The 26,460-nt window shown below is 49.6% G+C and overlaps 1 protein-coding gene across 2 annotated transcripts in view; it reads left to right on the forward strand.

The window, feature by feature from the left end:
* DHX15 (DEAH-box helicase 15) overlaps window positions 1–26,460 on the forward strand; it is a 346,647-nt gene that overhangs the window by 296,386 nt on the left and 23,801 nt on the right. For both annotated transcript variants that reach the window (XM_069631877.1, XM_069631876.1), the window contains exon 13: window positions 20,681–20,850. In XM_069631877.1, coding sequence (XP_069487978.1) covers window positions 20,681–20,850 — 170 coding nt within the window. The remainder of the gene's footprint in view (window positions 1–20,680; window positions 20,851–26,460) is intronic.

Consider the following 26,460-nt stretch of genomic DNA (forward strand, 5'->3'; position numbering starts at 1 on the left):
TCCACGACGCCAGCTAGAAGAGACCGGTACGAGAAGAAGTACCGGGTCCCGGACGCGGCCCCCCTGTGCCTCCGGGCGCAGCCTACCCCAGACTCCGTCGTCTCCGCGGCGGCCAGGAAGAAAGCGGGGGGGGGGGGGGGTGCGGCCTCCACATCGACTTCCCCACCGGACGGCGAGGGAAAGAAATTGGACGCTATGGGACGCAGGGTCATCTCGTCTGCAGCGACGACGATTAAAGCGGCCAACGCCTTGGCTATCGTGGCCCGCTACGACAGGGAGCTATGGTACAAACTGGCTCCCCTGCTGGACTTCCTACCGGACGACAAGAGGGCGGATGCCCTGGAGATCCTACAGGAAGGTGAGGTGGCGTCGGACCACGCCATCACTATTGCGACAGACCAGAGTACTGGACATGCCGTTCGATGGGAACAACCTGTTTGGGAAAACAGTGGACGATTCCCTTCAGGCCATTAAACCGGACACTGAGACGGCCCGGGCCCTTGGGGTTCTGCAGCAACGACGGACGCCCTTTCGGAGCAGCGGAGGCAAGGGCGCCTCCAAAGGTTCCGGCGGCAGTTTCTCCACCTACCGTCAAGCGGCCCGCTCGTCGTCTCAGGAGGCCTACAGAGGACGAGGCAAGTCGGGCGGACCCCGCCGTCGTCGTCAAGGAGGTCAAGGCGGCAAAGCCTCGTCGAAACAGGATTGATCCGGCCGTGGGGTCGGGCCCCCACCGAAGCACCCCCGGTGGGAGGCCGGCTGGCGAGCTTCGTCAGCGTGTGGGAGTCCATCTCCACCGACCGTTGGGTGCTGGACGCCTTAGCCCGGGGCCACGCGCTCGAGTTTCAAAGAAGGTGCCCGCGCGTCCCCCCCGTGGCCAGGAAAGAGCTTCACGTCCCTCAGCTTCTCCTGGAGGTAAAGGCGATGCTCAGGAAGGGAAAATTCCTCAGGTTTGTGGTCCAAGGGCGTCACTACCAGTTCAAAGCCCTCCCCTTCGGACTACGGTCGGCACCCAGGGTATTCACCAAGTGCCTTGCACCGGTGGCGGCGCAGCTGCGCCGCGAGGGGATCCACGTCTACCCCTACCTGGACGACTGGCTCATCCGAGGGAGCTCGCAGTGGAGCACACGGCAAGGACCGTCCAACTTCTCACGGACCTGGGATTCTCCGTGAACTACGCCAAGTCCCACCTGGTACCCGGGCAAAACGCACTGTTTCTGGGAGCGAAGCTCGACAGTGTCCCTTCTGGCCTCCCCGTCGGAGGAAAGGACCAGGTCCATCCTGGGCAAGGTACAGCGGATGTTGGTTTCCGACGCGGCCAAGATGAGGTCCATCAAGTCCCTCCTCGGAATGATGTCTTCTTGCATCTACCTCATTCCCATGTGCAGGCTCCGGATGCGCCCGTTGCAGGAGTTCCTGGACGCGCGCTGGATCCAAACGACGGGCGGCTTCGAGGAGAGGATCACACTCGACGAGAGTTTCCGCCGAGCGGTCCGGTGGTGGGGCACCCGCGCGCATCTGACGGCGGGCATGGACTTCCAGACCCCAGACCACCAGGAGACAGCGACCACGGATGCCTCCCTCGAAGGGTGTGGAGCGCACACCGAAAATATGCACGCGAGAGGCCTTTGGCTCCCGACGGAGAAGTCCCTCCATATCAACGTCCTGGAGCTCCGTGCAGTGTTCTGGGCCCTCAGGTCCTTCCTTCCGTCCCTAAAGGGCAAGGTGGTGAGGATCGTCACCGACAACACCACCACCATGTTTTACATCAGGAAACAGGGCGGAACCAGGTCCCCAGCACTGTCCAAGGAGGCGCAGGACCTGTGGCATTGGGCCGTCGCCCAAAGGATGTTTCTGGTGCCGTTTCATCTGGCAGGGATAAAAAAACACCATCGCCGACTCACTCAGCAGGGAGCTGCGCTCGTGCCACGAGTGGGAACTACGGCAGGATCTAGTGGATCGCCTCTTCCGACGGTGGGGCACACCCCAGATCGACCTGTTCGCGACGGCGACGAACTCCAAGTGCCGGAGGTTCGCCAGCAGGTTTCCCCAGGCGAGGAGCATGGGCGATGCTTTCTCGTTCCCCTGGGAGGGCCTGTTCCTCTACGCATTCCCTCCTTTGCCACTGCTAATCCGGCTCGTCAACCAGCTCAGGAGGTCACGGTGCAGGATGATCCTCGTCGCACCTGCGTGGCCGAGGCAGATATGGTTCCCGGACCTTCTGGACTTGTCAGCGTCCCCGCCAATCAAGCTGCCGGTGGACGCGGATCTACTCTCCAGGGAAGGAGGCGCCATCCTCCACCACGACCCGAAATCGCTGAACTTGCAGGCCTGGCTCCTGCAGCGCTAGAGTTTGGAGGATACGACATACCGGCCGACTGCAGAGAGGTTCTTGCAAAGGCCAGGGCGTCCTCGACTCTTAAATGCTACGGACACAAATGGAAGAGGTTCTCTGTCTGGTGCCACGCACAGAAGATTAACCCTCTACGGATTACGGCTCCCCAGGTACTGCCGTACCTGCTGACGCTGGCCAAAGCTGGACTGGCACACGCGTCCATCAAGATTCATCTTGCTGCGATCTCCCGATACACCAGAGCCACGGGCCGGACGTCCTTGTGGTCTCATCGTCTGGTGAAAGAGTTCATGAAGGGACTGTTCAGATCGTTCCAGCCGGTGAAGGCTCCGGCCCCGGCGTGGGAGCTCAACGTGGTGCTGACCAAGCTCATGGGACCTCCGTTCGAGCCTCTGCACTCGGCCCCGTTGAAGTTTCTGTCGTGGAAAACAGCGTTTCTTGTGGCCATCACCTCCGCACGACGGGTGGGAGAGATCCAGGCCCTTTCCTGCAAGGCCCCGTACTTGACTTTTCACGACACGAGGATAGTGCTCAGGACGCACCCCTCCTTCATGCCCAAGGTACCGTCGGACTTCCATCTCAACGAACCCTTGGTGTTGCCTGTGTTCTTCCCGTCGCCTTCTTCGCCGGCTGAGAGGACTTTGCACTCGCTGGATGTGGCTAGAGCGCTGAAGTTCTACGTGGACCGAAGTGTTTTCGGAAGACGTCACAACTCTTTGTGAACTTTGGACCTGTCAATCAGGGGAAGGCTCTCTCGGAGGCTTCCATTTCCAGATGGCTCTCCGGCTGTATCATGTACTGTCATCGGTTGGCAAACCGACCGCTGCCTGGCCGTCCGAGAGCCCATTCCACCAGAGCGATCGCAGCTACCACGGCGTTCCTTTCTGGTGTGCCCCTGCTGGACATATGCAGGGCTGCTACGTGGAGGTCGACGCACACCTTCACGAAATTCTACTGCGTCGATCGGGTTTCCAGGGAGGAGTCCAGGGTCGGCCAAGCAGTGCTGCGCAACCTGTTCGCCTGAGGTGAGCCTGGTGAGGAGGTAAGATGCTTAATGTTGAGTTTGATGTAATGCTTAATGTTGAGCCTTTGCCACCTCCCGTGGTTGTGCATGTGTGTACTGCTATGTATTGTTTATTCATGAGCATGTGAATCTATGCCAGACCCCATGCGGGAGAAGGAACAAGTTACTTACCTGTAACTGTTGTTCTCCAGCATGGGTCTGGCATGGATTCACATGCGAACCCTCCCGCCTACCCCTCTGCGGCTCTTCACTTGGTCATACTGCCACTTCACGTGCTTCCAAAAATCTGAAGATGGCTGCCAGAGGCGGTGCTTAGGTAGAGGGCAGTCATTGGCTGTGGTCAGTATGACGCAGAGACCAGTGATTGGTTATTACTACGAAAGACAGATCAGAAACGAAACTGATACTGGTTTTTTCTTTACCGAGGATTCCCAGCCTGACTACGGGGAATATTCATGAGCATGTGAATCCATGCCAGACCCATGCTGGAGAACAACAGTTACAGGTAAGTAACTTGTTCCTTTCCTACCATTGTGTGTTTATACCGCGGGCTGCGTTCGCAGCAGTATAGCACCCATGGGTGCCCATTTTGTCAAAATGGCCCGCTCTTTTTTTTTTTCGCCATTTATTGTTGTAAAGGTCCTTAGATTTACTCTGCGTGCCGAACCAGGTTTGGTTCCTTTGTTCATTTTGTCTTTCGTGGGGTTCACTGCTGAAGCCAGCCTCTGGCTCCAGCATGTCTGGCAGGGCAGGAAACGAGGGAGGTGCCCGAAATTCCCTGTGCTTAGTCTCCTTGGTTACAGGAATGCACCATATTAGGTAAGATTTGCACAGAACTGGTAAATCTTCCTTTCCTTGTTCAACCCCAGAGCTTTTTTGCTTTACTGGTGGGATATTTTTCCATAATACCTCAGTGAGTGGGAACCTTTTTCCACACTCGCATAATCTTTAACTCTTTTTATGGGTGTCATTTTTAAGACTCCATAGTGTCTTTTTTTAAAAGTTATCCTCTTTAACAGCTTATTGTCACTAAGTGCCTGTTGCTGGGTTGCCCTAGGGGCTCTCCTTTTAACTTTCTTGAGCTAACCTTGAGTGAACTACAGTTCCCAAGGGTAGAAAGGATCTTTGGATCCCTTTTACATTTAAGTGAAACCAGCACATCCCACCTTATGTGGATTGCTGGGGAGATGCAATGTATCCCCTTTCACACTAAAACTAACAATTGTGTTACAGGGACAAGCTTACCTTCATTGGCTGGTGGCAGTGATACCTTGTATTAATTTGGTGCACCTTTACTGCGTGCTGTGTTCCCAGCTGCAGTAAAGGGACCTAAGGGTGTCTATTTTTACCAAAATGGGCCCTGTCTTCTTTTTTTTTTTTTATTTGTGTTTCTTGTAGTTTCTTGTTCCTTCACCTGACATCCAGGGCGGGAAATTCCTTTGTGATTTTTGTCTCTTCCTGCCCAGGCTCCAGTCTGTGAGAGCAGGAAGTGAGGTGGAAGTCCAAAACTCCCCAGCCCTTCGTCTTACGCCTTGCTTGAATGGGGACAAATCCCAGTGGGGGGTGGGGGGGTGGGTGGGGCTTGCTGTCCTGATTGGACCACCAGACTGCCCCTTCTTGTAAAATGTGGGGAGGGAATGCAGAGGTTGTGCTGTATGCCTGATAAATACTGCGGACCTGGAAGCTGAAGAGATGTCGACCACTGGAACTTAAACCGAAGAGGATGACTAAGGAAAAGCGGCAGAAACGATTTCCAGCGACCGGAGAGCCTGCTGTGTAACCAGAGCCTGTTGTAGCCCTTCCTTCCAATCGACCTGGGGACTCCGAAAACGACGACCCTGACCCAGAGCCTAGTGAGACCCACTAGATTCAAGTAGACCTGCATTTTGAGCCATCCCACGCTTTGCTGCGACCTTGCGTTGTTGCAATACCCTGGGACCTCAAGCCATTGTGCGGTGCAGTCTTCCGAATCTCGCTGAAACTTCGTGGGCATCCTGGTGGATCTCCAGAGACATGAATCGAGTCCGAAAAGTCCCCTCATCAGAGTGCTGTACCTTTTTAAAATGGGGAGAATTCAACCGTGATTTTCTGTGCTCCTTAAAAATGCAGCAAATACGCAGAACTGCATTCAGCCATGAGGGAAACCTTGCCTAGAGCATTCTTCATCGATTCCCTGCTGCAAAGTCCCTTCTGAGGTCTTGTTTTCAGTCACCACGACGAGGAATCCACTGACCAGGTATTTAGCTGCAGAGACTGAAGTTCTCCTAGTGCAAAATCTTCAATGCTGAGTTACTGTGTTGGCTTGGGTATGAACTCCATAATGGCCGCCCTATGGGTTTCCACCTCCTAACCTTCTCAGCACCAAACCGACTGACGTGATTGGCTTACCTCTTCCTCAAATAGCCAATAGGAGTGCCAGTAGGCGTGAGCCGGCACGCGAGAGAAGGCACGAAGAAAAGGCTCGGCTCCTGACTGAGCTGACTGAGCTGCGGCTGCGCCAGGTCTCTAAGCCTTGCCTCCTGCCTGGACCCCTGCTTTGACAGTGAGACATTGCTTGCACTAACCGCCCGAAAGTTACTGCAACATCTCCCTTATGACTCCAGAAACGACATTCTAAAGTTGCCTTCTATGAGCACGCGCCCACACTATTGTCTAAACATTGTTCTTTACTGCTCCTCACAATACCTGTCACAAATTATCTTTTGTGCTGCACGCCACCCCTCACTTGATTGTATGCTTCTGTATTGGTTGTCTGCTATGTGGAGTAAGCTTCCCACACTGCTGGTATTTGTCCCTACCTCATGGATCACGCGCAAGTAACACTGAGCCTTACGCCTACCATGATAGGTACCCTTCTGTACCACTCGTTCACTTTGAAGGACTGCTGACCTTCACCCACATATCTATGCACACACTATTCATCTGCATATGTACTACTCAGTCAAACTGCCACGCGCACGACTGTCGCTCCATATCCTTGCTCTGCCTTTTTGCCTGCCCACTAGGCCCCAGCCTTATCTCGCATCTTGCCTAATACGCTGCTAGCCCTGCATTATATACTGCCTGAATATTGAGGTCCAGCTTTTGCCTTGCTCTCTGCTTGATTGACATCCAGCATTACCTCTGTGCCCTAGGTCGGACTTGTAACTTGTACATGTAATAATACATGTATTTTTCCTGATTAACACACTCTAGCCCACATTGTATTCTGCCAGACTGCTGAGCCTAGTCTTGATTTGTATATGGCCCGATATACATCCAGGTGTGCCCCGTCTATGCCTATGAACTAGCACCATTCAGGCTCCTACTGCTAATTTTGAATCTAGGTGTGCCCTACTTTATGCTTGTGAACTAGCGCCATCCTGGCTCCCACTGCTAATTTTGAATCTAGGTGTGCCCTACTTTATGCTTGTGAACTAGCACGGCTCTGGCTCCCAGTGCTAATTTTGAATCTATATGTACCATGTCTATGCTTGTGAACTAGCACCATTGCGGCTCCCACTGCTAATTTTGAATCTAGGTGTGCCCTATCTATGACTGTGAACTAGCGCCATTCTGGCTCCCACTGCTAATTCTGAATCTAGGTGTGCCCGGTTTATGCTTTTGAATCAGCCCAAACTAATGTTCATTAAGCCACAGCCGTTTCTGCACCTACTCTATGCATTCTAGCCTAGTCCAACCCAGTGGTATACTTGTGCCTCGCGCCTACCTGTTATCAATGGTAACAGCTTACTGTATGTTGATTATGCCCTATCTGTTAAATCTCGAATATAGGTTGCAGTATACTTGTGCCTTGCAAATTACCCTGTATCAGTAAACTCACGCTATAGTTGGCCGTTATCATAACAGAATACAGGCATTGCTAACATTAACCATGTTCCCATTCTGCATTATACCATCTGCCACCCCCTGCACCAGAGGTCATTACATTAAGTTTGATGAAGGGTTAGGAAGACTGAGATGTCCTCGTCACCACCCGATCCCCTGCCCCACAGCATTCCTTCCCACACAACCCCCTTTTCCCACATCAATCACAACCAAACTACATCCAACCTCTACTATGTGCAATACACATAAATTGCCCCATGTGCCTATAGCCTCAACCACCTCCCCTCCTGACATCTCTAAGCGTAACGAGAGACTAACCAGCAGACTACCGCCTAGCAGGCACTCATCAGTAGAATATACCCATAAACCCATACGTTCAGATCGCCCTGAATGCACTGACAATAATCGCAGACACAAAAAGAAAAGGTGTACAGCTCCTCTGAACAACCCAGGGGACACTACCCCTAGTCGACCAGCGAAGGACGCACAAACACAGCCCACTAAAGGTGCATTACTGAATGTCATGTCATTGGTTACACACACTACTGAGATTGCCGACATTATTGTGAACAATAACCTTGACTTCCTTGTAATGACAGAAACCTGGCTGCATGAGGCAGCAGGCCCTTCTATTGCCATAGCCGTCCCAGATAATAATTCCATTCTCTGTGTAGACAGACCCACGGCTCGAGGAGGAGGAATAGCCATTATCTTTAAAACCACTCTCAATATAAGACCAGCCACCCCTATGTCGCTGGCATCATGCAAACTCCTCTCAGTTAAGTTCCAAACCTCACCTAACAGCACCATCACATTACACATCATTTACAGGCCCCCAGTACCCCCGGGTCCTTTGAAGAAGATATCATAGCCTTAGCAGCCGACACCACCAAACCTACAGTGCAAAATATCATCTTAGGAGATTTCAACCTTGGTTACAAGGACACTAGCGACCCTCACGCCATCTCTCTAGCCTCCGCATTACTAGAACAAGGCTATACTCAAATTAGCACTAAACCCACCCACGAAAAAGGAAGGATACTTGACTGGGTTGCGGTTCTCAATTGCACCATCACCCTACTAGATCCGACTCCAGTAGTATGGTCAGACCACCACCATATCAACAATTTGGAAAAGAAAAAGCCCATTATTGCGCCCCCCTGCCTCACAAGGAATAAACAAAAGATTACAGCAGACGCTCTAGTTCCCCTGGTAGCCCCCTTACTCAATGCCGTACCGGACACTAATGATCCTAACACTCTAATCTACAATGAGACCATGACTAAAGCCATTGAAGCTATTGCCCCGCTTAAACTACGAAAAAGCAAACCCAAAGCCCATCTCAACTCGTGGTTCACTCCAGAGCTAAAAACACTTCGTACTGAAAAAAGAAAATGGGAATCACGTTGGAAATCATCCCCTACACCTGAAAACAAAACCAACCTTGCCATCATCACTGCCACCTACAAAAATACGATAATCCAGGCTAAAAAAGAAACCTACAATAACAGAATAGCCCAAGCCAGCTCCAGCACTAAAGAATTATTCAACATTCGAAGAGAACTAGAGAACCCCAACCCACCGCCAGAGACATACACTAAGGATAAAGCCTGGTGCACGAGCATTCAAAATGCCCTCTCCAATAAAATTAAAGGACTACAGACTAAAATAGCTGACAAAAGATCCCAACTAACAGTCATCACACCAGCACCTACCCCTCACGTTAACTCAGGTTTCACATTAAAAAGTCACCATTCCCAAAGTCCACAAAATCATTGCGTCTCTTAAACCATCTAACTGTAAGGGCGATAGCTGCCCAGCCCAGATTATAAAAGATGCAGCTAGAGACCTTGCCCCATTCATTACTGAACTTGTAAGCTCCTCCTTCTCTAACAACTCCGTCCCTAGTAACCTCAAACAGTCCTGGGTTCTACCACTATTAAAAAAAAAAAAAACAGACCCTTGATCCGGCCATACCCACTAACTACCGACCAATTACGACAGTCCCCTTTCTACTGAAAATTTGGGACAGAATAGCCTACTTGCAAATACAAGATTACCTTGAAGCTCAAAAATTACTCGGCACCGTCAATCTGGCGGCAGACCCCGGCACGGAACAGAAACCGCACTTGTCGACCTCAAAAGCCAGATAGATGAATTAAGACAAAGGAAAGATGGCCATCCTACTTCTACTCGACCTCTCAGCGCCTTTTGATCTGGTGGATCACTCCATACTTTGCAACCACCTATCCTCAGTGGCCCATTTCTCCAGTTGCCTGGATCCAATCTTTCCTCGCTAACAGAACTATGCGCGTGTTCTCACCTTCAGCAGCTGCTGGCCCCATCCCCTGCGGAGTCCCTCAAGGATCCTGCGTCTCGCCCACTTTGTACAACATTTTTACAAAGCCACTATTTGACAAACCGGACCGTCTGAGTGTCACCTACACAAACTATGCAGATGACACCCAGATACTCCTACCCCTCTCAGGAACCTATGACCTAGACGTCGCGCGGATTAACAAAGTTCATAATCATTCAGGCTTGGATGGCCACACATGGCCTCTGTCTGAATGATAAGACAGAATTACTCCTAGTCGGATCATCCAACAACCTTCTCAAACTAAGTCCTCATTACACAAATATCCTCATCGATGGGAACAGTATACCCATTGCCAAACATGTAAAAACTTTAGGTTTCTACTTCGATGCCCAGTCCAACCTAACTAAGCAGATTAACATGACCTCATCGGCCACAGCCTACACAGGCAAGCTGATCAGAGCCTGTAGACCTTTTCTATCCCCCACCAGCTGCCTTACGCTGGCAAGAGCGCTTATACAATCTAAACTGGATTATTGCAACAGCCTTTATCTAGGAGCGAACAAAACCATCCTAAATAAACTCCAGATTATGCAAAATAACGTGCTCAGAGCAGCGTTGAATATTCCCAAAAGAGAGCACATATGAAACTAGAAAACACCATAGGTGGCTCTCCATACATGACAAAATTGTCCTAAAAACTATCTGTCTAACTTACAAAGCGCTTAACTACCAAGCCCCCCCCCCCTAACTCAGACAAGTTCACTTGGAAGGTATCCAACAGAATCACTAGATCCAACATGCCATGTCTGGCAGTGCCTAGATATAATCTAAAAAGAGCCGGAGGCTCTAGCTTCCTGTTATTTGTCGCCCAGCTCTGGAACACTCCCCCCTCAGAATATTCAGACTATTCAAACCTTTAACAAATTCAGAAGCCTTGTCATCACATGGATACTCAACGAAACATAAAACAGTTCCTGATGCCACTAACCGTGAGATGATCTGTACAACTAGCATGTCATCCATCCTATACTACTGCCATGACCTATGTATAATATGCACAATGTCTATTATGTATATATGTACCACTGTAATTTTTTCTGTGAATGCTATACTATGCCATGTAACCATCACCATCCTCTAGCGCCCAATTACCTCCGGGTCAGGTGCGCGAAATAAATAAAATAAACAAATTTACCTTAATCCTGTTAGGATTTCTGTGTAGCTGTGGGTTGTTTTCTGTGATGGGGAGGCCTCTCATCCAGTCTGCGAAGCCTCTGGACCCTCTTCTAACTCAGAAGTGAAATACTCCCCTGCTTGCCCAGTTTTCCTAAGGGACTCTGACTTTTGTTACTAAAGAACCTATTCTGACACTGCTTGTTGGTCACTAGTCCTAGTGACCCCCCTTCTGCCACTGAGAACACTCATGCTCCAAGAATAAGCTAAAGACTTTCAAGGCGTTGGGACTTTTGCCTAGAAAACAAAATAAGTGTTTAAAAGTTACTTTTCTTCCTTAGCAACTGTTTTGCCAGTGTAATAGAAAGTAGATGTGAAGGTATTTTACACTTCTGTGAATAGGGTGAGTCTCTTCCCAAAAGTAAAGTGTTGGTATCACCAGATTAGTGGGTGTGGGTCGGGCATTGCGAGCTGAGCCCTGTCCCCGCGTGGGACCTGGAGGGGCCCCACCGACGAGATAAGGTAGGCGGCTGCCCCTCACCCCCTGTCTGAAGTGAAGGACTCCGCCAGGCAAGGGACTGTCCCGCGCTGCGGCACGCACCTCTGCGGCCCGCTACCGGTCCGCCGATGTAACCGAACTTCCTCCACTCCCTGCTCCTGCTGAGGCCCGCCCGCCCCCCGACACGGAGCCGGGGCAAGGATAAAGGATACACCGAACAACCCCCCCCCCCCCCCCGCCGGGTCCCTGAAGTGCGCACCCACTACTACGTACAGTCGGGGGGGAAGGAGGAAAGCAAAGGAAAACACAATTAGTCTAAAGGAAAGCATACGGACCCCACGCTCAGCAATCCCCAGTGACAGCGAGCACTTCGAAACGGCACTTGCCGGATACCACACATTCGGATCGGCATACTTGGGGCACCGCCTAGTAAGTGCCTCAACCCTGCCACACTAACAGATCTTGCGCCAAACCCACCGGCATATCGGAAGGTCACCAAGACTGAGGGTTGGGCCCCCATACCTGGGGCGTGTGCCTCCTCGAGTAGCCTTGAACATAAGTGATCAGATATTGAGGGGCCATCTTGCACCCCCCCACCCCCCCTTGAGAAAGAGAAATCGGCAAGGTGCACAGGCCACTCACAACTGGGGAGGGGTTTTGGAGGATGGGAATTCCTGCCTAAATATTCGGATGAACAAGCTACGGTCGCCTTGCGATAAGGGGTGCTAGCAGAACCCCCTCAGGCGACGAAGGATTGAGAGTCGGGCCCATGCTTGACAGGGCAGTGTGCCCTCCCCTGACTACATACACGCTCACCGGACTTGGGAACACGATCTCGGCTTTCCACCTGGAGTGGTCTTAGCGCATGTGGCGAATCCAGGGGGGCCGTGCCCTGCCCGTGCCTTGCTGCCCCTCTTCTTGGAGACATATCCCCGGAGTTTTCTGTTACGCTATGCCACGGGCGAACCCCCACCGGAATAAAACGAAACAAGGTACAGGAAGGAGTCAAGTGGTGCCTGATCTTATGAGGAACGCTCCTCGTCGGTGGTGAACTTTTCAAAAGCTCTTCGCCTCAATGCCTCCCCTGGCCACCACGGGATAACAGCTCGCACGCATAACCGTATTACCCTCGAATGACCATCCTGGCGGCATAGCCCTCTTAAATCCATCTGAGACCCATCCTCCATGGACCCTAAGGGTAAACTGGCAAAATACAGGTTCACACCAGCCATCGAATCTTCAAGATCTTCCACCGAGTCCACGATGTCTATGGCAGGGTCTGATGCAGCTGCGACCAAGGCGGACGTCGCTGACCTACTCACCGAGATGAGAGGCATGAGAGCAGACATTGGCAGTAAAATAGACAAAATTACAGAGAGGATGGACAAAATGGATGACCGGCAGGAACAAGTTGAGTATAATCAAACCTCTCTGAACACATTGGAGGCACAAATGGATCACCGCATCGCCGAGATAGAACATAAAGAGGAGGAAATACGCCTCAAGGTTGATGATCTTAAACGGGGAGCGCCGCAACAACATAAGGGTCTTTGGTGTTCCCGAGAGAGAAGGTGAAACTGAATTCGATCTAAAGTAGACCCTACACAGGATTCTAAAGCTCCTCTTCAAGGATGATTCGGTGGATGAACCCAGAATTGACCGTATTCACAGAGCTGGGGGTAGACCGGGAGGCCCGAGATCAGTACTGGCCCGATTTCACCATTATGCTGACAGAGCAAGAATCCTGGAGAATACCAGGAATACCCCAAAACTCCAATATTTCACTCTATCAGGATTTATCATCACTCACGCTGGCACTGAGGAAGAAGTGTTCCCTGATCACCAAGAGGCTAAAGGACAAAGGCGTTACATACAGATGAGGTTACCCGTTCTCCCTCACCTTTGAAAGGGAAGGCTCGGCGATGAGACTCTGCTCGGAGAAGGACATCACTGACTGTATAGCAGACCTATTGGGTCCCCAGGGGGACCCAAAAAGGGAGGAGGGTGAGTGGCGCACCAAGGGCCCACGGCGGAGAAGAATTCAAGGATCCAGGAAATTCCGGAGGATGAACAACTCCCAGGATATGGAACATTAATCTGAGGCCTGGATTCTAACACCACGCCGCATAACGCAAAAGAAACACTGAGGTGATAACATGGTGGGGGCCGGGAGCATGAACGTCGCCTGACTATGGGTGGAGTAACTTAGCTCACTTGATGTTGCTCATATGCCCGGCATAAGGGTCGAACACCTGTCTTACTGTCCAACTCCAGTCACGCAGGCACTGAACTGGGGCTAGAGTGACTGGGACACCTGATAGATCTATGAGGTACAGCAGACACTGGACAGATGCCTAGGATCGAGACTGGAAGTCATATTTACAAGTTGGTTTTGATGAATGTTAAGAGTGCAAAGTTGGGGGCTCACTGTTATATTGGTTTATACTTTGATAGGACTGCTTGTTTTGCAGTTCCAATTGGTGGCCCGAGGCCCACTGGGTGATGTTAACCTGGAAGGACCGGACGCCGACTGCATGGGGGGGGGGAGAGAAGGGGGGGGACGGGTGGGTGGTTGGGATGGGTCGACACGTAGTATACTGAAGGCAGACCTGGGGGGGGCGGAAGAATACGAAGCAAGTTTATAAAGGAACTGAAGGCGTACTGGGCGGGTCACTCATTGACCTCCTTAGGACATGTTGGGTCCCAATTTGAGAAAGACGGATCACGCCCCGTCCTATCAATCATGTTAAGGGCCATGAAGCCGACGATTCAGCCGTTGATATATTCACATAAACCTCGTGATGTCTCTCACATTTGCATCCACTAACAATACGCTGCGCATATGCACACTGAATGTTAAGGGACTGAACTCCCCTACGAAACGCTCCATGGTGGCCAGAGAATTTAGGCGGTCGAATATAGACATTCTACTTCTCCAAGAAACACGATACCGTAGAGGGGAGGAGAAACTTATTCCATCCCGTGAGGTGGGCCTTTCCATCTGGTGCTCCAATATCACAAAAAAAAGGGGGAGTGGGGATTCTTATTCGCAAAAGTCTCTTGACACGTGGACGGATAACGAGGGAAGGGCTCTCGTTGTGGTGGGGAACATTCACGGCACAATTTTCACCCTGGCTACACTTTATGCACCTAATTAGGGGCAGAGTAGGTTCCTTCATAAAATTACAGAGAAGGTCTTTACCATGGCACAGGGACACATAGCTCTTAGGGGAGATTTTAACACCTGGATGGACAGTTCGATGGATAGACAAACCAGGGCAGATGCACATAACCCACCCACCTCTCAGGATGAAGCCGAAATTAAACTTACCCATGACCTATATGACCTATAAGTGACAGTTGGCGTCACTTGCACCCAGCAGATAGATGCTTCACCTTCCACTCCCTCCCCCACGATACGCTTACGCGTTGGCCTTCTGCTGATACTTCGTGCGGCAAATATTCATCCCACCGCGTGGTCAGATCATGACCTGGTTGTGGTCGATTTGTGCTGGGACGGCTTGGCCCCTCAACTCCAAATGGGAGGTGCAACGATTCCCTATGGACTGACTCGTTCTTCAAAGAAACCCTTGAAACTGAGATTGAGCAATTTTTTCTTACCAATGATACGGAGAGGACGGGAAGGTACACGTATGGGAAGCTGCTAAGGCCACCTGGAGGGGGGTACTCATTAGGGAAGGGGCCCAAAAAAAGAGCGTGCTCTGATAGAAAAAAACATTAGGGAAAAGCTCCACATAGCCCAGAAATTAGTACAATCTTCCCCGTGTGAAAGACCCAAACACATGGCTGAAGCCAGACGACTCAGGGAAGAGCTCCGACTACTCATCGTTGGTAAAACAGCCCGAACCCTACAATATTTAAAACAAAAATACTATGAAAAGGGCGATAAAGCAGATGCCCTTCTGGCGGCTCGTCTTCGGGCGCAGAAAGCTGAGAGATGGGTAGATCGTATTAAAAGGGCCGATGGCACCCTCATAGATATGATCGTCACGTCTCCTGAGGGGATACAGGAGGCATTCGCCTACTTTTATGAGGGTTTATACACATGCGACCCCCCCCACCCTCTAAGGAAGCATTGACACTTACCTTAGAGAAGTTCGGATCCCCCACACTCACATCTACAGAAGCCGAATCCTTAGACACGCCAGTCACTGAAGAAGTCTTCACAGGGGCCATAAAATGTCTAAAGACTAGGAAGGCCCCGGGAGATGATGGTTTCACACCCGGATTCTACAAGGCTTTCTCTACACTCATCGCCCCCTTCCTTGCATCCTTATTCAATCACATTTTCGAAACAGGCCAGGCGCCCCCGTCCTTCTCACAAGCTCTTCTGGCTGTCATCCCAAAAGAAGGGAGAGATCCCACGCGTTTTAGTTCCTACCGCCCCATCTCTCTTCTGAATATAGATGCTAAAATATACATTGCAGCCCGACTCGAAACACTTACCACGAAACATACTTGAACCGTTGGCACAGATTGAGGCAGGATGCTAGAGTAAAGGGCATTATGGTAGGAGACTGCAAATACAAACTAGGCCTCTATGCGGATGATATACTACTACACCTAACTGATCCCCTAAGTTCTGTCCCGGCTGCGATCAGCATAATCGAAGAATATGGGGAACTGGCTGGCCTTAAAATCAACACCGGAAAGTCGATCCTCCTTCCACTTGACAAAAGTCGAGACTTTGAGGCAGACTGATTCGCTCCCTTAGGAGCCTCGCCACGCTTCGATATCTGGGTATTAATGTGACCCGAGACCTTGACTCTTTATGAGGCTAACTTTCCCCCACTATCGCTCTCCCTTCAAAAGGACATCCAAAGGTGGTCCAGACTTGCCATCTCTTGGCTGGGCCGATTAAATGCAATTAAAAATGGTGATTCTCCCTAAAATACTTTACCTGTTCCAAATGCTCCATGAATACTTTACAATATGAGAAAAACCCACTTAGCCTTCCTGCGGCAGGGCCAGAAGCAGAGAGTCCCTAGATCCTTGCTACAGCTCCGGAAGGACAACGCGGGAGTGGGCCTACCGGATATATAAGCGTACTACAGGGCAGCCCAACTATGTGTCCTTGTCCCGCACGCCAGGCAAAAGTCAGAGCCACAGTGGATAGCCCTAGACAACTAGCATCTCTGACCATTCATCCTAGGCGAATGGCTATGGGTTCCGGGGCCCCAATTGTGAAATAGTGTTAAAAACCACCCTATTATTGGAACAATATGGGCAATCTGGACACCAGGCAAGAAAATGGTGGGAGTTACAACCTGGCCATCTCCCCTTGGACACATATGGTCACCAGGGATCCGGGATGCTATCCCAGACCCAGGGAGCTTCGAGGCATGGTACGATGCGGGATTATAGAGGGCTGGTCAACTCTGGAGAGATGGTGCCTTTATTACAATTCAGGATTTACAGGAGGCACTCGACACAGGCCGGCTCTGTCTTCCTATATCTCAGACTCAAGGGGGTGATGACAAGGGCGATATGAAAAGAACAATTACAAAGGGATCTCACCCCGTTTGAAAGCATTCTCAACACGTGTACGAGTTCAAAGGGCTTGATAAGTGAATGTACTCTGCGCTGATTGAGGTTGATATTACGCCATCACACACATTGAGGAACAGGTGGGAATCGGACATGGGAAGGCAGATTCCGCAAAAGCTATGGCTCCAAATTTGTAGTACAGCGAAATCTTCCATATCCTGCCAATATAAATTGCATGCCGTCAAGTTGTTGTACAGGTGTCAATATGACCAGGTCCGCCTGGCCAAAATGTATCAAGGAATAAGCCCACATTGCTGGAGGGGCTCTGGAAAGAGGGCCGATTACTGGCATATGTGGTGGGGATGTGAGGCAGACCAAGCTTACTGGATGGAGGTCCTCAGCTGGATCAAGGAGCTGGATGATGATGACAGAGATGCACCCACTTCTGATCTTGTTCGGCTTGGTGGAAACGGAAGACACAATTAAAAAGGTGCCCAAAATGATTCTGGGTTTACTGCTGGCCGCTCGAGCGTGCTTCACCATGGTGTGGAAGAGAGCAAGGCTCCCTAATAAAACCGAATGGCTGAGTGTTGCCTTGAATATATATAGAATGGACAACCTCACAGCGGTCTGCATGGAGATCGCACCTCAGTTGAGAACGCATGGTCGGAATTCCGGGATAAATATGTGACATAATAAATGTGTGCAAAGCGTTTCTATGTTTGGAGACATTTTAGTTGATGGCTGAATCTCGCTGCTATGTTAAACTTGCAAGTTCTAATATATCTATGTACCTGATGTCAGGTAGTTAATATTGGTTCGGAGATGGATACTGGTCTCTTCCAGCCCTTCAGACGGTACTATGTGCAAGGGGGGGAGGGCAGGGGTAGTTGGGTTTTATGAACCTATTCAAAGTTTATGCGATGTGCATCAGATCCCAAACGTTTTACAGTTTTACTATCGATGTGATATCCTTTTTTTGTACTTGACCGTTTGGTTGCAAATGCCTGTACATGATTGTCAAACTTTTATTTCAAAAACTAATAAAAGACACATTTTAAAAAAAAAATGTTACACAGAGGTCTATAATTAAAAGTATCCAAATGGACTCTTATACTCAAGGTTTCTTGCTAAAACACTTATTAATTTCAGAGTCGGTTATAAAACATTCACTAGAAGGAGGCAATCTATATCACACAAAAATATACTTCAGTACTTCACAATATCAGGTTCTGAGGCATTTAAACTACTTTGAAGGAGGAGCAAAATGATATTCAGAGCATTTGAAGTAGAAGCAAAAAGGCATAAGTTAATGAAACTAATATTAGTTACTCTTAAACAGTGCAAATAGTTTGGGTTCACCAGAGTTGATTCAATGCAAAAGGTTAGGCCAAAGTCAATGGGCTAAAGTCTTGTATAGGATAAAGTAATTCTGGAAGTTAAACTGAAAAGTCTTTTCCTAAGTTCTCAGAAGTAGTTCGTAAAAGAAAGATCCATATGTTGGGTCACAAGCTGACTAGGCCTGCAAGTTGCCAAAGTTTCAAGCACTTTTGCAGTGAGAGGTAAGCTCTCTTGGTCGGGTTTTCACAGTGCCTTACAATGAAGAAAAAGATGTAGCTCAAGACGTCTGCAGGAACTGGCAGGAACAGATCTCGCTGTTCCGGAGCCTGTCGTGGTGACAAGAGGGAGGACTTCGGGGGACTCCTGCACTGGGACTGGTTACAAAAGCTGGCACTGGTTACAAAAGCTGGCAAAGGCAAATCTTCAATTCCGGTAGCTGTAGTTAAGCACACAAAGTGGTGTCCTCCTCCCTTGCTATTCGGTTTCCTGCAACACTCTGAGGAAAATACAACCAGCTCTGAGAATGGTATCTAGGTGGCTTACGAGTTGATTGGTCCCACCAACTCAAAGGGAGAAGTCGTCCTTGAAGGGCTTCTCTGTCGAGATGAACTTGGCGATTCGGACCTGCAGCGGGGCTCCACCGGGCAAACCAACGGTCCAGGAGTTGCAGCAGCTGTCCTCTTCCAGCTAGTCTTCGGTTCTTTCATTCCAGTGGTCGACTCTGCCTTCCAATCCTAGAGACTCGCCTTTTATCCAGTTTCCTCCCACCCATTCCAGCCTAGCTGCCACTCACCCAGCCGGGTGGCCATCCTTGCCGGACAGTCAGCCAGCCAATCATGCCAGGGTGCATTTGGGTCTCCTAGGAGACTAAGCACACAGCATTTTGAGCACCTCCCTCACTTCCTGCCCACCCCAGTAACCCGCGCGCCAGAGGCGGTCTTCAGTCCTGAAGCCTGCCAAAGGCGTAGGAACAAAGGGACCAAACCTGGTTTGGCGCTCAGACAAACTCTAGAAGGACCTTTCCAAAAATAAACTGCGAAAAAGACTGGGACCTGTTTAAACAAAGGGGGCTTAAGGCGCCATCTTGAAAAACATGGCTCCCGTGATTTTTAGCTACCGGTGTTCACGGTCGGGAAAAATCATGGTAAAACCACTGCCCCAGCCTTTTCAATAGGAAAGGGTAGCGTTTGACTGCTACATGAGTATTTAGACACAGGGGGATACTATGCAACCCCTACAGCACTCCATTGTAAGATGGTGTGTGCTGGGCCTAGGAATTTGGAAAGACTAGTAAAGTCGATTTCGCTTTCCATTCTCTAGGAAACAGTAGTGTATCCCAGAGAAGGTATTTAAACCTTGGGACTGCTTAAAAGGCTTCCCTGTGTCACTGCACTGAGGGTGCTGTGTGACCCACATAAAAAAGATGCCTATGGAATTGTCTAAAACTCTATAACCAAAGGAAATAAACACGGAAAACAAACAGATTTAAAAGGTTCAAAGTCCAGCAAAATAGCTGGGGGTCTCTAAGGTAGAGAGGAATTGAGATTCTCCCTAACACAGCTCCATAGACTTTGCTCCAATTGAATTTGGCTGTCCTGGCTCCCTGCAGACTTTGATTCCATTTGACTTTGATTCTTACTGTCCCTCATAGGTGATGCTTTGATTTTTAAAAACCTTTCCTGGCAATATTAGTTTATCTAGACTTCATTGGAAGATATAAAGTGCTCACATGCTCTGAAAACCTGTTTAACCTTTTTCCTTCCTCTAACCTTTCCTTTCTGCCAACCTCAGAATTTACAAAGTGTACATGTGATTATATAAATGCCATTACTGTCCTAGTTAGTGAAGTCACCTCAGGCTTAGGGAGTGTTTAAGAAGCATCTCTAAAGAGAATATACTTGCTTTGTGTTGGTGTATTTGCTTGCTACATATATTGCCCTTTGAAGAATGTTCATTTCAAACTGACAGTTAAATCATTATTTTACTATAAACCTAAGTGTTATTAGTATACTTGTAGTTATGGTTTTCATTGCTACAGCTCTACAGTTCACATTTACCCCTCTTGATACAAGTCTGGCTGCTCAGTCACACTACCAGCTTGTGTAGTACAGATCTATATCAATAGGTGGGTTACCTAATACCAAGAGGATGAGGGTTGTGTAGTCTCCCACAGGGTTATATCAATTCTTGCCTAACGTGTATCGTATTTTTAGTGTTGTGTGATAGTTCCCGTTTGTAATTTTTCACTTTTTTTTTTTTGCTGTAAGTAAAGTATTATTTTTATTCCAGTTTTTCTAAGGGTGTTCCTTGACTGCTTTCCTGTTTGCTCATATTGGACCCCTTACAAAGCTCACCACCTCTTGAGACTTAGCCTAGACCACTCTCCATGCTACCTGGAACTGGTTTGGCTACAGCTCTCATCGTTGTCCCTGTCACAATACTTGGTTGGCCTTCTATACATCTGGCCACCAGGCTAGAGTTTTGAAAATCTGTCCTAACACCCCTCCCAGCAGAATTGACCGCCAAAGGATACTCTTGTCCATACATGTCTAGATTTGGCTTATCTGTAACATGTGGTTGACTTTGAGACCAAACATCTGTATTATTAATGATGGGTTGTTTTTCTTTTCTTTGTAGGTTGCACATTTGGAGAGGACAGGGCATTACTTAACGGTGAAAGACAACCAGGTTGTACAGTTACATCCATCCACCGTCCTAGACCATAAGCCGGAATGGGTGTTATATAATGAATTTGTTCTTACAACAAAGAACTACATTCGGACGTGTACAGATATTAAACCTGAATGGTGAGTTAAACAGACTGTTAAGGGCAGATTATTCTGGTATGTTTTTTTAGAGTGCTGTCGGTAAGGGCACTGCTTTCCTTTTAAGCATAAGTACCCATTTTACTCAAATATCCCCACAAGCTTTTTACCATGGCCCCTTCGGAGTGTCTGCTTATCTGACAATTAGCCAACGCCAACAAAAGAGAAAGGGATACAAGGTATCCCCACCACACTTTAATGGAAGGTGAGGTGTGCTGTGCAAAAGAAACCGGGAATTTAGTCACTGGTGTACATTCCCGCTGCACTGATAGCCATAGGGACTGATCAGGGCCCCCAAACAGACGTTAAGTCAAACAGGCTTTACTTGCCTCCAGAAATCTGGTCTGCTTCAAAACAGCAAAAGGTTGTAAGGTTCCATGAATGTCTCTGGAGGAAAAGCCGCAAAAAGAACATCTTTTGTACCATACCCCATCGAGTGAAGAGCAGCAGAGTTGGGTAGATTTTCCTTTTTGAGTGAACTTCTCCCCACTTTGTGAGATGCCTGGCATTTTATTCTGGACAATTGGATTTTTGGACTGATTCTCCTGAGTGAGAGGGACTATTTCCAAACTCGCTCATCCTTTTACTCACCCTGGGAACCCTTTTGACCTATTTTTGGTACTTTGAAATGGAGTTATGCTTTTCTCCAACTTTTATGGCATCTACCTTTTCCTATTGCTGCACGCATCACTTTCTGTACGGTGTTGCTGAAGGTTCCTAGAACTTCCTTTTTTTGTACCTGTGGGAACACAGTGTTACCAGGTTGGGGGGGGGGGCACGTTTTATCCCACCTCTATTTTATTTTGCAAGATCCGCATAACCCACCTTAAGTGGAGTGCTGAGGGGAAACCAGAGCTCCCTTTTCTTGCCTCTCCAGTAACGTTTTGGTTACTGTAACAAGATCATTTTACAAGCTTCTGGCACTAATCTGTTTACACAACCTTTTGTGGACTTTCGTCACGGGCTGTCTTCGCAGCTGCGGTAAGGGACACCATTTGCCTAAAATAGTGGCTGTACTTTTTTAAGACCTGTTCATGATGACTTGAGCCGCCTTCTACCTGGCTGGGTGGGGGGAGTCTTGATGGGTCAATTGTCCTTGCTGCCTTCCCTTGCCTGCGAAGACTGAGTGCCTGATAGGACATGAAGCGGGGGAGGTGACCGAAACTCCTCCAGGTCTTTGTGTGGTGTGCCTTCCTGAAACCAGTCTGCACTGGAAGGCTTGCTGTTTCATCGGACAGCCACTCCAAAAGTTTGAATGGTGCACGAATGGGGAGTGGCCAACTCAGCCGGTGTCTCTATAAATCAGAGGGTCCTGGAGCTAAAAGTCTACTGTTGGGCAAGGTTGAATGCAGTACCCTCTGGGAACACTACAAACTACTATGACTACAGGTATAGGTAACCTAACCTTTGGTATAAGCTTGTACTACACAGTTTTGGTAGTGTTGAGCAGCCAGGCTTATCTCAAGAGGGGAAATGTGAGCAGTAGTGAGTTACACACAGATTCACAGTAACAGGTATTCAAATAAACCTATACTCAAGGTTTATTGCCTAAACAATTTATCAGTCAGTTATAAAGCCTTCTTCTGAAGGGAGCAATATACTAGTAACACACAAATACGCTTCAATACGGTACACTCTGAGTTTCTGTATCAGACAAGGCCCTTTTGGGATGGCCCACACACAACCTGCATCCAAAGGTGACATCAGTAACAAGGGTGCTGGGGATATTAATACCTTACTGTTGGCATACAGAATACTTTCAATAGTTTGTAACAGGCAAAGGTTATTAGAACACACAAAATTACAGATATTCTTAAGCAGGACTACTACTTTAAGATAACACTTAAAAGAGTCATTCAATTGAAATAGGCTAAGCCAAAGTCAATAGGCAAAAGTCTTGTATAGGATGCAGCACTTCAGGTAAGTGAATGGAAAAGCCTTTGCACAAGTTCTTGGGAGCCTTTGATGAAAGGAATCAAATGTAGGGCCACAAGCTGGTTAGACTTGTGAGTTGAAAAAGTTACAAGCACTTACACAGTAAGAGGTAAGTTCTCTTAGACTTGTGCTACAGTACTTGACTTTCAGTGGCTGTTTCGCGTTTCAGCTCCTTGCAGTACAGCAAATAGCAATAAGCACGGTTCCTGACAGGGTGGATTTTCCTCACATCTGAGGTACCGCACTCAACTGAGGGGGGGGGGGAGATCAGGCTTGGTCAGTCCTGCTTCGTGGGACTACGGATGATCTTCCAAAAGCTTTAGGCCAGTTTACAAGCAACAAACACAATCTGGTGTCCCTCTCCCTGGCTCTAAAGTTTCCTGCAGCACTCTGAGGAAATGCAACCAGCTCCGAGATGGGTATCCGGGTGGCTTACTTGGGAGTTGATTGGTCCCACCAACTCAAAGGGAGAAGTCCTTGCAGGGCTTCTCTGTCGATGCAACTTGGCGATTCGGACCTGCAGCAGGGCTTCAACGAGCAAACGAACGGTCCAGGAGTTGCAGCAGCAGTCCTCTTCAAGCTCTTCAGTTCCTTCGTCCAGTTCTCGACTCTGCCTTCCAAGCCAAAAGACTTCCCTTTTATTCAGTTCTCACCCATTCATTCCAGCCTAGCTGTCACTCACCCAGCACGGTGGCTGTCCTTGCCGGACAGTGAGCCAGCCAATCACCACAGTGCATTTGGGTCACCTAGGAGACTAAGCACACTCCTCACTTCCTGCCTACCCCAGACACTGAGACAAAGGCGGGTTTCACTCCTGAAGTCCGCCAAAGGCAAATTAACAAGAGACCAAACCTGGTTTGGTGCGCAGAGAAACTCTCCAACAAGGACCTGGCACCATTTTAGCAAAGATGGCTGGATGCCATTTTGGAAAAGATGGCTCCCGTGGTTACTTTACCGGAGTTTTGAACGGTCGCGGCAAATGCCAACCAAGGTAGATAACGAAACCACTGCCACCAGGCAGTCAATTGAGGGAAGGGTAACATAAATACTCATACGTCCCGTCCCCTTTCCTCCATAATTTTGGGACATTCCGTCCTCGGACGGGTCCGGAGCACTTTTTGTAAAAAGCATCAAATTGAAAAATGTGTCGTCCTCTTTTTACCGTGGGGTACCGGACACGGTCGTAACCACACCCTCCTTAGCTCCGCCCCGTGCATCACCCTCCAGTCCTTTTCTCTGCACGGTCGGGGCTGGACGCACTAGCATCACTGGGAAGACCTTTTTTCTTTCCTGTTGCCATTCTCTCCTGCTCCGGTTCTGCGGTTGTGTAGTCCTCCGTCTATGGGGGAGCGTCTGGGATTTGCGTTTGTTGTTCTTGCGAGCGTCGCTTCGCTAGGGTGGATCCCCATTCTCTCTGCTTGGAGTGTCTTTCACCGATCGCCGTTAAGACTCGTGTTTCTTCTGCGACTCCCTTTCAGTCCGGGCACTGCAACGTCGTCTTCGTAGGTGGGAGGAAATTTTACAGGTGGTTCCTCCATCGCATTTCCAACTCTTCATTGACGGAAAGAAGAGACACCCGGTAAGTTCTTTACTTTTCAGGGCACCCTGGCTGCGGGACTCCTTCCTGGGTTCCTCCAGGTCTGGGAGGGGCTTCAAAAGCTCTGCTACCGGGGTAATCCCTGAGGTGCCTCTCAGGCCTAATGAGCATACCGGGGTTTTCTGCGAGCGGCCTGCCTGTAACAGATCACGATCCGAGGTTCACCGATCAGGTGCTAATAGCCAGCATAGTCGTTTTGAGGTGTTGGGTACCGGAGTTCGCTCCAAGGTCTACTTGTCTGGAGCTTCCCACACAGACACTGGGGTGGCCCCTGAGACTTCTGTTGAGGCTTTCTGTACCGAACCACGGTTTGAGCTCCTTCTCAAGGGAGCTAGTAAGACCAGACTCTGTTCCGACGTTCCTCTCAACAAGGCTAAGGTGTGTACCAACAGAATTGAGAGGCTGGTTCTGTTAAGGGCACAGGGAGAGTTCGTCGACCATAACTCCTCTGTTACCGACTTTGCCGAGGTTCCTCCTTGGGAGGCTAATTCAAGGGACAGGATGTTAAGTAAACATCCAAGGCCCCATAGTACCAGCTTTGCCGGGCATCCTGTGTCAAGGCTAAAATTTCAGTCAAGTCCCCTGACCAATCTGTGGAGTCAACTGCCTCATCTACACGTGACGCAGCTCTCCTCAGATGTTAACAAAATGGCAGGCGTTCCTGCGTGGTCTACGTTGGCCCTTCTGGATTCTTCCCTCATACCCACGCTATCGTCGGCGGGTGCTGGGAACCTTCTTTTGGGTGGACAACCATATCCACGCAACAGTGTGAATCCGTTGCGCCCTTCCTATGACTGGCGTGCTCGGATGCCACTACCACATTTGGTCTCGCTTCTTCCTAGACCTGTCCCATTGGTCTATGTAGACCCGGTTGGTGGCGGGCCCTCTTGGCAGCCCTCCTCTTTATGTTCGTGGGGTTATGTGCCTCATGAGAGGCCTCTTCCAGTCTGGCGCCTAAGGCCTCGGCAGAGGATGTCTTTATTTGGGAAATGTCAGTCTAATGAACTTTGGTCCCTTGAGGGAGTACTTTAAGGGCCTCTTTAGTGAAATCTGCCCTCAGACTCCGTTGCCTGCCCCGACAGTTCGTCATGGCGCCTGTCGCCCCCGGTGGTAGCACATCCTCTGCCGCCCGGTGGTCCTCCGGCTCTTCCGCCTCTGCCTCCCTTGTGACCGGTTGTCAAGTCTTCAGCAGAACGTGATGTCAATCTGACGCTTGTCGCGTCGCAGTCGGGGGGATTTGGATGCTCTAGACGACCCTTTGGTAGATCAGGACAGTGAGGACCAGCCCTGCTATGTACAAGAATTTCACGACTGGGTACTGGACAAGTCCCTCCTTGACATACCAGTGCTTGAGGCACCCGTTCCACAGGAAGGGGTGCTTTCGGGGGCGCTAACCTTGTCTCCACAGGAGCGCACAAGCCTGTTCCTTCAGAGGGACACCCTGGCCGAGGCCCACAAGGTCTGGGATAAACCCCACACCGGGCTGCAGATAAATAAAAGGATTGACACACGTTACAGGCTTCACACCTCTGAGGAAGTAGCCTTGGCGTCATGCCCGCTCCTATCCTCAACTGTGGTAGTAGCCGCGACTCTGCAATCTAAGCCGGCCTCTGCGTCTTCCGCAGCAGCGGCTCAAGTTCTGTCCAAGGAGGACAAATTGTTCGATTCCTTGGGCAAGAAGATTTTCGCCAATTCTGCAATTGTCAGGCCAACGCAGCGCTCATCCTGGCGACAGCGAATATGAAACTGTGGAGAGATTTGGCTGACCTCCAGGAATTAATTCCTGTCTACAGGTTAGACTTTCGAGCCGGCTTGTCAGACGCTAGTGTTGGTGCATATATGCTGGAGGCTGCTGCGCATCATTTTGAACCCTCTGCTCGTGGTCTCATGCTGGGGGTGGACACCTCTCGTCAGGCTTGGCTTCATGCAACAAAGTTATTGAAGGAGGTCTAAGATAGTTCTGGACCTGCCTCTTGATGGCAAAGAGTTGTTTCATTCTTCAACGGATGACGAGCTCACCAAGACTAAGGCAAGCAGCAAACTGCCAAGTCTGTAGCTGC

This window comes from Ambystoma mexicanum, chromosome 6q (genome assembly GCF_040938575.1).
Source record: "Ambystoma mexicanum isolate Mex_15411 chromosome 6q, UKY_AmexF1_1, whole genome shotgun sequence".
NCBI classification, from domain to species: domain Eukaryota; kingdom Metazoa; phylum Chordata; class Amphibia; order Caudata; family Ambystomatidae; genus Ambystoma; species Ambystoma mexicanum.